This window comes from Penicillium paradoxum (genome assembly GCF_028828445.1).
Source record: "Penicillium paradoxum strain IBT 22861 chromosome Unknown utg000003l_segment0_segment0, whole genome shotgun sequence".
In the NCBI taxonomy this organism is placed as follows: domain Eukaryota; kingdom Fungi; phylum Ascomycota; class Eurotiomycetes; order Eurotiales; family Aspergillaceae; genus Penicillium; species Penicillium paradoxum.
Window position 1 is genome coordinate 269074 of NW_026643181.1, and position 14344 is coordinate 283417.

Here is a 14344-nt window from a genome sequence, read left to right on the forward strand (position 1 = left end):
TAATGCTCACGCTTGCATCTACTCGAATGAATCATGCATGATGGATGGAATCTGTAGTAGCATTGAAAATCAAGATCTAGATGTTGACACTTGATAATATCCATCCTGATAGACCTGATCTTAACCTGGTCTGTTGGGTCAACTCCTTGTACCTGCAGACTCCATAGCTCTGTTTGTCCAACCATAATAGATCCAATGTTCAGTGATTACTCTTCTAATTCACATCCATGCATATACACGTACATATGGTAAATCAAGATCCAAGAATATAAGAGATCCACAGCTCAACACAGGCTGGATTGATGTAAACTATGTATGATAGCGGCATAGGGCACCATATAGCCCAGGGTATTTCAACAAATACAAAGCAAGACAAAGAAAAAAAAAAGGATAAAAAGAAAGGCACAAAACAACACGTTAGAAGTAAAGATAATTTAGGCTGCTGAGATATCAATCTCAGATCACCCTCCCCCTTTTCTTCTCAAGATTCTCGCGCCCTCACTCGCTTTTGGGTATTAACGCACAAGGACAAAAAGAAGACAAACCGCTAAAAGTTGCTTACGCCTTTGGTAAGTTGCCCCTTTGGCTCGTTACGTATCCGTCTCCATGTTGACGTCGCCGTTGACGCTGGTGCCGTCTTTCGGCGGCGGGGGAGACGGGTCATCGCCGGCGTTGCCCATGCTGGTATCGCCGTCGGCATCGTCGTGCATGGGGTTCTCAGCCGGAGGGGGAGGCGGCGGAGGCGGCGGGGGAGTAGACTTCTGCTGCTTGGCGGGAGAGCTCGCTCCGTCGCCACCGGTGTCAAGACCCAAGCTCTTGCTCCGCTTGCGCTTGAGAGACGCGGCGTCATCATCTTGCAGCGGCGAACTGGCGGGGTCGCGCGCGAGAACATCGACTTCGTCGTCGGAAACTTTCGTCGAACCGGGATCGGGAAGTTCGTCTCCAGGAGTCGGGTCGGCGCCTTGTGATTGCGACTTCTCGGCCTCGAGCTTTTCGCGAGCAACGTATTTGGCTGCGGCCTTGCGGAAAAAGGTCTTGCAGTAGTTCTTCACAGTTTGCTGGTGCTTTGTGGGGATCTTCGCGGTGGGATCCGAGACGCGATTCTTTTTGTAATCGCTTTCAACGAGTTTCTTTGCGATCTATCGATGGGTTCAAAAAGTTAGCATATTCACATGCTACGGGAAAGAGAATTGGAAGTGAGGGGATTTCGTCTTACCTCCTTCGCGAATCGCTTCAAATGATGGTCGGGAATCTTGTGTTTGTACTGATCAACCACGGGCTTGATGAATGGGAAGAGCTGCGGTATGTTAGTCCGACCATATTTTCCATGCGTTGCTTAAGAGCTCACAGTGTTCTCATAGATCCTCTTCTGTTTGTCCAGGGGAAGTTTTCTCCACTTCTCTCCATCCTTCTGCCTTTTATCTGGCTGATCGGTGGAAGGTTGAGGAGTCAAAGGTGTATCGGCCCGGTGCTCAGAAGGGGTGTCCTCCTGGGTGTTCATGATCCCATCAATGATGCTTTGCAATGCCAAATTGCTTTGTTGATTCCTGGCAGGCTGGCCAGTGGCAGGAGTAGCGGGAGTCGCAGGCAAGGTAGGTCGCTCCCATGTGGTTTTGCCTGACGCAGAGTAGTAATAAACGCGGCCATCGGCTTCTGCAGTGTACCATCCCTCGGGCAACGGGCGAAGACCACGACGGTTTTGTTGTCTCGCTCGCTGAGGACCTCGGTCCCTTCGTTGCATTGCTGGTGCGCGTGGAGCATCGTACACGGGAGAAGGAGAGCGAGTCCGAGATCGCTCGCGTCCAGTCTCACGGCGTTCGAACTGATTGACCGCCTGCTTTGCATCTTTGCCGCGTTTCATGCGCGGAATTCGGTAAGCAACTTCAAGACCTGCCCAGCTCTCAAGCAGAGCAACTGCTTTCTTTGCGACGCGCTCATCATCACACTTAGTCAATGGCTGAATGTTCGCCTCGATTTTCGAGTCCTGGATTTTGTTCCGAGTGAGTCGTGGGAATCCGTCCAGGATGTTCATGATCTGCAGGACCACGTTCTGGTCTTCTTTCCATTGAGCCAGCTGGGAGTTCAGAATCTGGTATCCGTGCATCCTGATCACACGATTGCGAACGCGTTCATCATCGCAGCGCTGGATACGACCTAGCAGTTTAACTGCAATCCACTTCTCCTGACACTGCACGAGAGCTGCCATGACCTTGGTCACACCGTCTTCATCTAGCGACTTAGGCTGCACGCTGTCCACGTACTCCTCGTCATCCTCTTCCATCTTCTTCTTCTTGGGACGTTTCGCCACCACAGTATCCCAGCCATCGGCCTCATCAATACCAAGAGCTTCAATGGTTGCATTTGACAGCTTGGTTGCCCGCTCAGTCTGAGTACGTCCACCGATGAAACCTGTACACATGGGCTCTCCACAATAGCAAGGCTGGGGATCAGCACCGTATCGATCAACGTTGTAATTGAAGACCAGCTCTTCGCCGGCCTGGATGGCACGTTCAGCGAAGATTCCCATGCGCAGCTTCTCACCAACAACCCATTTGTCCACATAGCAGTTGGGATTGCACGAGTGATTACAGAATCGCCCCAGGTTGCCTCTTTTAGTCGCATCGACAAACTCGCCTTTATTCAAAGACATGAAGTAGAAGTGCTTGATGCCTTCATCGTCGTATTGCCTCATGCGCTTCCGGAATTGGGCCTCTCCCACGACCTCGCCGACATATTCGTAAATTAATTCTCCGGGGTCGAGATTCGTTTCTGCGCGCAATCCGAACCCCTTCTTCTCTGTTTTGATAACAGAAACAGGTGCAAATTGCTTTTTCTGAAATCGCTGATTCTGACAGTCGGCGCCGCAGCCGCAGTCGCCCGCACATTCGATCTTGGTCGCGCGGTTGATACAATCCGAGTCCTCGCCGCATGCGATATTTCGGCCAATTTTCTGGTCTATACGATGGATCAGCGATGGCCTTGCGAAACTTCAAATATGCCAAGGTGAGGGAGCTTAGATCCTTTCCCGTGGGAGATTGGGCCAGAAGACACCGAAGCAATCTAAGTAAAAGCAAACTTACCCCACTCTTCAGCGCAATCACATTCCATGGCATGTTCAGTGTATCCCATGTATTTGTTGGCGTATATGCAGCCGGGGATCTGCTCGAAGGTCGCGAGCGCATCTTGGGTGCTGTCCGGCAGGTGCGTGTACAGTGGCGGGGGGCGCGACGCAACCTTCTGCGATGAGCTCCGAGATAGCTTGGCCGGTTGGCCCGGCTCTTGCTTCAGAAGAATGTCACCGCGGGTTGGCTTCATTGCGCTGGATGCATCGGAGTTGGGAGAGACCTCCTGCTTGGGAGGTAGAGGAGATCGAGAGGAGGTACGCGACTCGCCGTTTCTCAAGTGATTGCCGTTTGACGCATCGCGAGATTCCATTTTGACCGCAATCTCAGATTCAGAGTCCGCGTGGTCATGAGAAGACATGACGACACGGACTACGATGGAGATATGGGGAAGAAGAGAGAGTAAGAGAAAAAGCAGAATACAATGTTCGCGAAGTTGGGGATTCTGCCTCCCGAGGGAATCAAGGGGCCCAGAGCGGTAAAGGTAAGAACAATCTCATTGATTAAAATCTCCTAATTTGACGCAAATCGAAGCTATTGTTATTTCGCGTTTCTCTCACCGCCTTGAGCCTAGTCCCATTTGTCTCATTGGAGTGTATACTCCATAGGTCTCGAGGAAATCGCGTCGATTTGCTCAACGCGCCAAGCCGAGCATACCTTTTTTTTTCTTTCTCTTAGGTATATACACTCGGGGGCAATCATCGCTGAGGCAGGGCTTCTCATCCTCAGTATGTTTAACATCTATATCCCTGGGCGTCGGTTGAATCATGAAATGTGATTCCGGACTGTTCCAACATTGTGCAGGGAATTCAGTCTTCAATCCCTGTTGATAGACCAGAACTATTAGCCTTCGAACGTTCGAAGGACATTCAAGCCTATCACCATGGTTTGAAGTCTGTGAGGCCCTTAGGGAGAAAAGGGGGGGTTCGTTTTCCAAAGTCAGCGAACATGAGAGAACAGCCTGCGGAAAAGGGGCCTCAGATAAGAGTGTAAGGCAGAGCCAGGCTGCAGAGCAGCATACCTACATTGCTACTGTCAACATACCTGTAGATATTAGATGCGACAGAGGTCTGAATGTTGGATGGAGTGGCGGGAAATCGATTGGATGAGGAGGAATCAAAGCAAAAGCGCGTCTGCATGTGTTGTTCTGCATCAACGTGGATCAAACTTTACGTCTGTGCGTTACAATCAAACAGCTGTGTATATTATCTCCAGAGATTAATTTAATTAATCAGATTACAGGTACGGAGTACGGAGTATAATCTGTCAAATTGCTAACTACAACATACAAACGATAGGTCGACGGTACAATTAGGGTTACGCGATATCATGCCTCAGGCTGTCACTGCTGGTTCCATGGGTTGGGATATCTCTTCCTCTCTCTCTCTCTTTCTTTCTCTCCTCGTACTTCTGTTCTGTACTTGGTTGCTCTTCCTATCCTCTCCATCTTTCCTATCCGAATACTGGTATTTTACCACTTGAACCTCATGGCTGCACCTCGGCGGAGTTCCCTCTCCACCCGGCTCGTCTCTGCCAATCGTTCTGGTCCATTTTCATCAGGACCACCCGCTGCATGACAGACGCGCTTTTTTTCTTTACGATCACCCACCCTAACCGCCCTTGAGGCTAGCTTCAAACAAAATCACTGTCTTTCACAGGCGACCCAACCTCCCGGGGCAATGCTTTTACCTATCAGCATCCATCCTGGGATCCACGATTCTACTGTTTACCGGAGAAGAAAGGACGAAACCAAAATTATGGCACTAAGTCCACTAAAACGGGAGAGGGAAAAAAATAAGAAACAAGAAATTACCAGAAACAAGAAATAACGCTTTCTCAACTGTCCCTTGGTTCTGGAACTGCCAGGGCCAACCGTTTCCCGAACCAACGATGCAACTCTGAAGCTAAGCCAATGCATGGAGTATACTCCGTATCCAACTCCATTTAGGCTTCCCAATTTCGACATATGCAAAAGACCATCTGTTCGATGCAGCCCCCACTCAATTCAACCCCTCGATCGTACTTTTGGAGGAATCAGAAATTCAGACTCTCCCCGCTTCCCGGTCTTGTTAGTGGTAATTTTGCCCTGCTCGTTCTTCGAAACTCTTCTGGAAAAGATGAAACTGCTCCGGCTGAAACATCCATTTCTTCCTACTGATCGGGTATTGGTACTTTACATATCTTCTACCTGTACTGTAATACTCTCCAGAAAGCATCGTCCCTGCAGCTTTCCTCCCGAACGCTGGTCTCCTGCGCGATCCCGGCTGCTCAAGTCCGTTTGGCCAGAAAAACTTCCTAGGAGAAAAAATCAAGAAAAAAAAATCGATTAGGGGATTTTTTGAATGGAGTTTGATTCTACTGCTCTTTTTCCATTTTCTTTGGCTAGAAGGCCTTCAATTGTCAGATCGCTCGTTTTTCTCTGTCATCCCTTTTGTTTCGTCTCCGCGTGGGAGGATATGGGGACATAAGAGACCTCCTCTCGTTCTCTGCTGGCGCGTGTCTTTTGATTGATTTCTTTCTTATTTTCTCGCTCTCTCTTCGCCTTCCCACCTCAGCCATAAATGAGGGATCAATTGGTCTGAATTGTGTATCACGACCCTGACGACTGTCGTTCGCTCTGGTTCTTTTTCCGGGAACATCTTCTGGGAGGCTTTCTTTGTTTTTTGTTTTCTTGTTCTCTTTGAAATCATATATCTTTTCTTTTCGGGGGAAAGGGAAGCCGGCTATAATCCGCTTCCATGGTCTGGATATGTCGAATCAATCTGATAGGCCGTGGACCGAGGAGGACAAGGTATGAAAAACATGTGGCAACTGGATGTGAAGTTGATGCTGACCACCACCAGTACACTCTGCTCACCGAGATCCTCAAGAAAGCTGGAGTTTCTTCAAGCTATCTAGTCCGCGTGATTAATGACCATGCAATCATCCCAAACTGGGAGCATATTCCTCTCCCTCAAGGTATTATCGTCCAATTGCCGGCCAAAGAAGAAAGAAGAAGAAAAACAGAGCAAAAGCTTTGCAGATCAATAACAATGTGGCGCTAACACCTGCCCCGGTCAAGGCCGTTCACTCAGCTCGTGCAAAGCGGCCTATCTCAATATGGTCCACCAGTCCGCGCACCCTCCAATGCACCCAGTGGCTCCGTTTCCACCGAGATCCGATATGACCGGCCCACCAGCCCCAATTGACTCCAGCGCTATGCGCAAGCGGCCATTGTATCCGTCCGACAAACCGCTACCTCGCGCAATTCAACCCCGGCCACCTGCGAGCACCGCTTCGTACAGCAGCGAAAGCGGCGCATCAGCCCAGCTCTCCCCAAGACTGGACACTGGCACCAGCGAGCCACGCCGCAAACGAGGACGACCAAGCAAAGCAGAGACCGAGCGGCGGAAGCTCCTAGCCGAATCTCGTGGTGAGACCTACCCTGCGCCTCGACGACCGGGGTCTGGCAGACTTAAAATTCCTCCTTCGCCGACCAGCCCCGCCCCAGGTCCATCGACAACTCCATTCCCGCCGGTTCCCCAAGTCTTCCACGGACCAAAGCCAGGCTCAATGCTCTATGACACCCCAGCCATGCGTTCGGCGATTGCACCACCCGGTCCCAGCCCCACGTCAGCCGATGAGCGCCGCGATATGCCACCCCGTATGAGCAGCAACATGCGTGAGCTACCACGGCTAACAGAGATGGGACATCCACTTCCTTCACCACATGCCCTTCAATTAGGTCCCTCACATGCCTTCCGGCGACTCAGCAACCCGGCCGAACGGTCCTACAACTTCCCAGCAGACCGGTTTTCCCCGCCGGAGAGTGGTCGCCGTGACTCGGTCACTAGTCGACCCGACCAGCCACCAGGACCATACCCCGAAGGACGAATGAACACGGCACCAGCCGAGAAACCTCCACGATGATCATTGATTTGATATTTTCTTTTTTTTCATATCGTCATTTTCATTTTCATTTCCAGTTCAATCTCAGTCTCGATTAAACTTTCGACTTCAATTTCAGCCTTCTGTTTTTTTACGGCCCAAGCGCCATGAATGAATGATCAAGCGATTGATGAGCAATAGACAGCGTTCTCGTGTTGTGTTTATTGTGCGCGGTTTTTCTCCAAGCTCTTCAAGCGACCCCTTTCACACCTCGACACTTCGACTTTCACCCTTCCTTCATGCATGCCAATCCACTCCTTTTTATGCTTGTATGCCTGTCTATCTAGGTACTCTATACCTACGATAAGATAGGTACGGGATGGGAAATGCGTTTCTACTCTTTCCTCTTTGTGACAGTGACCTTCATATATCCATTGATGCGTCCACGAGCTATCCACGTTCGATGAAGATAACGGCTTTCATATTCTTGGTATTCGATTTTTTCTTATGATTGAAGCATCGCATCGCACCATTGCCCTTCAATTCAAGCAAGCGAGACTTTCCATTGCTTTCCTTCTGCTCCTGCTTCCTACTCGTCTCCCCGACACACTCAATATTGTGAAGCCTACCCCAAGCCCCACGATTCAAGACCAGATAAGAAGTTTACGCCAATTGATGCCCTCCATGCCTCGCATCTTTTTTATTTTCTCCTTCTCTTACTTGCTACCTTGTTGCTCTTTCTTTCTCCGTCCAGCTCAACCCCATGTCTAGCATAATATGCATTTGATGATGATGCATGATATCTATTGCTACTGCATGGCGATGGCGGTCCTTTGAGCCTTTGAGATTCTTGCTCAAGGCTTACTGTATTTTATCTTGTTATATTTTTGGGTTTTGATGACATTTTGCTTGTTCTGGATTTTGGCCTTGACGTTTGGCCATCTTATTCTTCTTCTATCCTGACTCACCTTCTGGGGTTATGTTTCACATTCCTTGCCTCGGCTAATAATGATTTAGAGTATTCAATCTCAAACCTTTTCCTCTGGTCCATATTCTTTGTTCTGATATATGGCACTGACTCATGTATCATGCCTTTCGAGGCCCGGTCTTTTTGCCATTGTACAACTCCATGAATCGAGCTCATAGGGTATGAGCTACGCTCAGGCTTACTTCAAGCCTTCGTAGAACTCAAGCTAATTGCATACATACCTAATCCATCCTCAGCTGCGGACACAAATGTATCTATAATGCATACAAGGAAGGAAAGAAAAGAAAAGAAGAAAAAAACAAGCAGAATTTGGGTTACACCCAGTCTTTTCGAGTTCAACTCCGATGCTGAATTAATCAAAACAGGAGAATAATATGCATATGCTTATATACTGGAAACATGACAAGTAAAAAGTGAAAGGGAAAAAAAGGACTAGAGAGAGCGCTTGTTCTTCCCATCATCATGAAAAGGTGATATCTCTATAACCAGAATACCACCTAGTCCCCAGAAACCCCCTTTAACACACCATATCACTCCACACTGTCAGTCTTACTGCGAACCCGATCAAGGAGTCGGCGTAGGTGTACCTTGGAATCGCCGCCTCCCTCCGTAGACGACACACCTGTGGCCTCTAGAGAAGACCGCTCAGGCTCGGGGATAGACTGGGATGGAATCGACATGCGTTTTGGTGGGTGAGGATGAGGTTCTTGATTCCCAGAGCCACCATTCTCTTTTGTTGCATTACCATCTCCATTACCCTGTTCCTCTGCCTCCTCGGCTCTTCTCTTCTCTAGCATCTGCGAGCGCAGCGCACTAACTGCAGACCCGAAAGCCGTAGGTGCTCTGGGGGATGATATGGTAAATCGCTGTCCAATCTGCAGATCCAGCGCCTTCTCTTTGGCCAGTCTCCTCACTTCAGCACTATTCTTCTCGATGCGGCGAGTAAGATACACCTTTGGGCCAGTATCGCGGTCCTTTAGACTGTGTTTGATACGCTCGAGTTCCATCCTATACGCCGTCTCGTAGATGTTGAAATCTGCAGCACCGGGTGACTCACTGACCATTTGTACCGGTTCATCGTCATTCATCTGGTCGGAACGATCCATTGTGATCTCCGGTTCTTCAAACATAGACGATGGCTCATTACCTGTTTCCATGTTGCTAGGTTCCTGGTGTGAGGACCCGGTATATGTAGATGGTCCAATGAAGAGGTATGGGAACTCTTCTTCTAAGGGATCGCGAGCATGTCCCCTCGTTCCCTCCAAGCTGCGCTTGGTGGTAGCTGAGCTTGTGCGCGATAGGGAAATCTGAGGCGATGCAGATTGGGAGTAGGAAGGAGTCTCGTTGCCGATATCCGGCTGGGCCGGGGACTCCCCGCTGCGGATGGAGCCGGAGTCTTTTCGCTCAGGCTCGAACATGCCGCTGAGCCTTTGGCTGCTGCCAGGACTATGCTCCGGTCGAGAGGAAATACTAGCCGAGTCGCTCGACCCGAATGCTCCGGAATGGTTCCGTAACCCGGCAAAAGGACGCCGGCCGAAGGCCTTGCGCATGCCCGCACGCAGACCATGAGTGTTAGGTACCTGTTGTTCCCCTCCCACTGCTGGGAATGGTTCATCTGGATCCATTTCCATTGGCGGTTCGACAAAGTAAGCCTCGCTGTCCCCGCCTAGGATACTCCCACCAAAAATGCTTTGTATAGGAGTTTGTGGTTTGGTGGGATCTGTGAGTCTCTTGAATTTCTTGACGGCTTTCATCTGCAGGCTTTGTAAATGAGTATTCCCTTGTAACGGGGAATTATAACATACCACAGTCATGAGATGGCTCATGTTCTTAGTAATGGCGGAATTCATCTCCTCCTCCGTTGGGGGCTCAATAATCTGCGACGTATTCTCCTCAAATGAGAGTAGAGGATCCGTCCCATTTCTGGTTACCCAAGGGTGTTCCTGATGCGCCTATTTAGCATTGGTGAACATTATAGATAGGATTTGACCTACTCGTAACTCAAACATATTGATGCGCTTTTCGGGGTCTTTCTCGAGAATCCGCCTCATCAGATCTTTGAATCCCTCATCCGACTCGTCTTCACAGACCAGCGGATCTCCCCTGATACTATCGTACAGCTCGAAGATGCTTTGCTTTTCAAAGGGCAACCTTCCATACCGCAGACAATAGAGTGTTACTCCCATAGACCAGATATCGGTTGCCTTTCCGGATACATCACCATGTTTGGCAACACACAACTCTGGCGGGAGAAATGCTGGTGAGCCAGCTGATTTGGCAGTAAACATGTCGGAATTCTTTTCAAACATCTCCGATACACCAAAGTCGACTACCTTCAGTATATCGTCGTTGGTAACCAGACAGTTGTCTGGTTTGATGTCTCGATGGACAATTCCCTGCGCATGCAAATATTCGATTCCCAAGATTAGATCGCGAAACCAACATCGACACTGTTCGTCATCATACGGATCTGCCCTTTCTTCCAGTCCAACCTTCATGACAACACCTTTTTTGCACATTTCCATTACCATGTATAACGAATCCTCCGTTGGATCGTCTAAGACCTCAATCAATGACACCAAATTATGGTGGTTCAGTTTTTTCATGATTGCAATCTCCTCTTTGATCAGATATAGAGGATTGTGTGCAGTCTCGTTATCATCGCCTGAAGGATGTCGATGCAGCGGCGAATTGAAATCTGTTCCGGGGCGTATCGGACCTCGCGGTCTTCGTAATAAATGTGACTGTGCGCGTTTCCTTAGTCTTGATTTCGAGAATTCTTTGACTGCCTGTTACAGATAATTTATATGGCGGTTAGCATATCTGATTCCTATGACCTGAGAGCGCACATTTTGTAGGGTTCATACATATTCGTTGCCAAACTGATCTGCAGCCAGGTGGACAGCTCCAAACGATCCACGTCCGATCTCCTGCTTAATCACATATTGATTGATGCGATGTTCCGCAGTTCCATCATCTCGACTTGTGTAGTACTCGGAGCGGGCGTCCAGTGTTTCCTAGTCCAAAGTATCAGTTCTCCGAAGCTATCACAACGGCATTGAGAAACCGACCTTCACCGGACGCATTGCTCTTGGGTTTCGTCTTCGGTGTCTCTGAGGACTGTCATAAGATTGAGTAGACCTAGTTCCAAATCGGGCGTCAGCATAATGCATCGTACCCAACGAAGACCAATCTCCCATAGGGTGTTTCCTGAAACTCACGCAACTTTGCTCGGCTGGGTTCGCACATCGTTCATACCGTCCAAAGAATCAACTGGCGGCCCTGCAGAGAGATCTGACATAGTGACTTCAGCATTCTCATCCATCGAATTACGCTGACCACCAAGTGCTGGCAGCGAAGATGTGGGGTAAAAAGGAAGTTGAAGCGGGGGTTTTGATAACGTGAGATGCGGGCTGATCAGCCTTACGAGGCCCCCCTCAAGGATCAGGCACTAGCAATTCACACAAATAATATCAAGCCTCAAGAGATAATTAAAGAAGAGTCCAGTCGAATCGGCAACCCAACAAGTTCTAGGCAGCTCCATTTTGATATGCATTTGTTATCGATACGGGCACTAGTTTCACCGCCTGCCAACCAACTCCCCTGAACATCAACAACTACTCGGCTCGGATCAGTCACACTACACAATGGTCGTCTACTCATTCTACATCTTTGATCGGCACGGTAATTTGTCTCTAGCCCTTGTCATGCTCTAATATACTAACGTTGCTCCAGCGGAATGCATCTACAAGCGCCGCTGGCTTCCGCGCCCAGCCTCGATCGTGGGGAAGTCCCGCTCTAACACAGTCTCCGATGCACCGCCAACTGGACTCGGCCAGACAGTGCGATCAACGGATGACGATTCCAAGCTGGTGTTTGGCACAGTCTTTTCCCTGCGAAACATGGTGCGCAAGCTAGGAGGTGAAGAGGACAAGTGAGATTGCCCCTTGAACGAGCCGGACGAGACATACTTGCTGGTTTTTGGGTGTACTAGCGAAGCCGGGGCTAACTGGACTAGCTTTGTGTCGTTCACCACCAGCCAGTACAAGCTTCACTACTACGAAACGCCGACAAATACTAAATTCGTCATGCTGACGGACCTTAAGAGTCCCAGCATGCGTATTGCGCTGCAGCAGATATATATCAATCTGTTTGTGGAATACGGTTTGTGTGACCCGTTGAACTTTTCAATGGGGAATGAACCATTGCTGACTCGAATTGGTTGAATTAGTGGTCAAGAATCCCCTTTCTCCAACCGAGCATCCCGGCGGCGTGGGCGTGAACAACGAACTATTCGAGGAGTCATTGGAGCAATTCGTGGTACGTGCATTGTAGTGCTAGCATGCTGTTTTAATGATTGACTTGTATTCTGATCTGGTAGCAGACTCGAGTTCTGTCATGATTGCGCACCATGCATGCCTCATGGAACCGTGAGGTTGGTTCGTGCCAACAAGTCCACAGGAAGGGGGGGCAATAGTCTATGTAATGCTGGGACTAATGGAAGTCAGCACGTACGAATTGGGCATCTCAAGGGCGTGATAATGGCATAGCTGCAATTGAGCGCTCACCGCAACAGTCTCGCCCTTTATCACGCACGCTCTTCTCTGACCATCTGCATGCAACGGCACAGCTGGCGAAAAACGAGAGGAGCAAATAAAGCGCAGGCCCACAGCCAAGAATGACAGGGGCACTCATACCGCCTTTTCATGTGTGACTGGCACTCAATGAGACCAGTTTCCTTCCCACGTGGCATTCCCGGGGCTATCCCGTTGTACGCCGGGAAAACGCCGGTGCAGGGTCTCCGGGGGTCGGCCCGTGAATAGCCCGCTTTCTTCATTGGGCGCTATGTATCAGCAAGGAGTACTGACTACACTGGTCTATTACTGTTGAATTCCAATCGATGGAACCCATGCCAACGGGAAGAGTCGGAAGTATCGATGATACTGCTGGTATAACGCAATATTCACCCCAATATACTCACTTCGACTGCAATAACAAATTACCCCTGGGATGTTTGGTTAGAGTAAAACCGAGGTATAGATAATAAATCAAAGAGATGCTGCAGCCACCACCAACGTCAGTGGAAAAAGACCTAGGTCCAAGCCAAGAGCGCCAATGATACTCTTAATCCGAGCAGCTATAGCCAAGGAGCGCACCGCCAAGAGGCAGTTTTCCAAATCGGCCCAGCGTGGCTCGTGCGTCTGCTCCTGCATACAGGCACTGACCCGATCATCCGACAGATGTACGGAGTACAATGCTGTATGTTGTCGACTCGAGAATCGAGGGACCAGATCGATCATACGCCAAACAGTTGGGTCGCTTGCACGACCCCTATCGCAGAAAGAAAGGGAAAACAGCATGATGCATCGATGAAACAATATTGCGACGCAGCCTCCAAATGAGATACGCAGCTCTCAGCTCTCAGCTCAGATCATCTCCATGCTGCAGGACTTGGCCTAAGCACAGACGTCTCTACATCCAGGTTTAGTACAACGTACGTCCACAAATACGCACGAAAAAGGTGCCAACAAAAGACAAGCACTGTCCCGTCCCATTCATCCGAGCAAGCTCTCTCTGTTCTGTGCATAGTTCATAGTTCTACAGACCCCGTGTCAAGGCGAGAGTTATTGCATGGGTCTATGTAGCCATGGGATTTGCACGGGCGCTTCAACCATAGATGATGCGACAGCTTATCTCAAGCTCGAGCCATCCAGGGGATCTGATTTTCGGCCAGATAGACAGGCAGATATCGCAATGCAAAGCCGACCAATCCCACCACTTCTTTGGTGTGTGTTTCCCGGATGCAACCGCAGACTGGCGGTCAAGCATGCGCCAGCTCGAATCGGAATTTGGGTTGCGGCCAGTGTTAGTAAATGGTGGCTTTGACATCTTATATACGGAGTACAAGTTACGTACAGAGCCGATGATCAGTCGCTCCATATATCCATGGGTGTAGTCCTCTCCAGCAGTCCTTTGCCGGCATGGATGTGAGGGTTTGTATGATTGGGATATTGAAGTGGGGAGTGGAGTGAAGAGGGGTAGTTTGGTGAGAGGGGATTATCGGGAGTTGTACTCCGTACAACTGGACAGGATATGTCGAATATTGGGAAATATCAGGATAGCTGTGCTCCGGGGGTAGAAGTACATGCCTCGGTGTAGATGCATATAACATTGATATAGAAGGCTTGGTATATATTGATGCGCGTGGTACACGGGGCCCTTGTACCTGGGAAATTAACATGGTCTCCTCTGGGGGCAGTGATTGGCGAGTGAAAATCCCTCGTAGGTTAGCGCTCAATACGGAAGCTTGTGTGAGAAAGTGGACATCCCGTTTTTGCTTTACATGTGAGACGGAGTTGTTTATTTA

At 49.5% G+C, this 14344-nt stretch overlaps 4 protein-coding genes across 4 annotated transcripts; 2 read left to right on the plus strand and 2 right to left on the minus strand.

Annotated features, from left to right (window-relative positions):
• Window positions 1–590: 590 nt before the first annotated feature.
• set2 (SET and WW domain protein) lies at window positions 591–3483 on the minus strand (the record flags this gene model as incomplete). The annotated part of the gene is made up of 4 exons (XM_057173085.1): window positions 591–1139; window positions 1217–1297; window positions 1349–2955; window positions 3081–3483. 4 exons carry the CDS (start codon window positions 3481–3483, stop codon window positions 591–593), a joined length of 2640 nt encoding a protein of 879 aa, XP_057033236.1.
• A 2388-nt stretch (window positions 3484–5871) lies between these two features.
• Window positions 5872–7031, plus strand: N7457_002040 (putative AT DNA binding protein; the record flags this gene model as incomplete). The annotated part of the gene is made up of 3 exons (XM_057173086.1): window positions 5872–5913; window positions 5966–6080; window positions 6184–7031. 3 exons carry the CDS (start codon window positions 5872–5874, stop codon window positions 7029–7031), a joined length of 1005 nt encoding a protein of 334 aa, XP_057033237.1.
• A 1476-nt stretch (window positions 7032–8507) lies between these two features.
• Window positions 8508–11302, minus strand: N7457_002041 (serine/threonine-protein kinase; the record flags this gene model as incomplete). The annotated part of the gene is made up of 6 exons (XM_057173087.1): window positions 8508–9731; window positions 9783–9929; window positions 9972–10766; window positions 10845–10994; window positions 11049–11118; window positions 11199–11302. The coding sequence occupies 6 exons, from the start codon at window positions 11300–11302 to the stop codon at window positions 8508–8510; spliced, it is 2490 nt and encodes an 829-aa protein (XP_057033238.1).
• A 322-nt stretch (window positions 11303–11624) lies between these two features.
• Window positions 11625–12379, plus strand: N7457_002042 (TRAPP subunit BET5; the record flags this gene model as incomplete). The annotated part of the gene is made up of 5 exons (XM_057173088.1): window positions 11625–11661; window positions 11713–11911; window positions 11972–12141; window positions 12209–12297; window positions 12359–12379. 5 exons carry the CDS (start codon window positions 11625–11627, stop codon window positions 12377–12379), a joined length of 516 nt encoding a protein of 171 aa, XP_057033239.1.
• Window positions 12380–14344: the final 1965 nt, after the last annotated feature.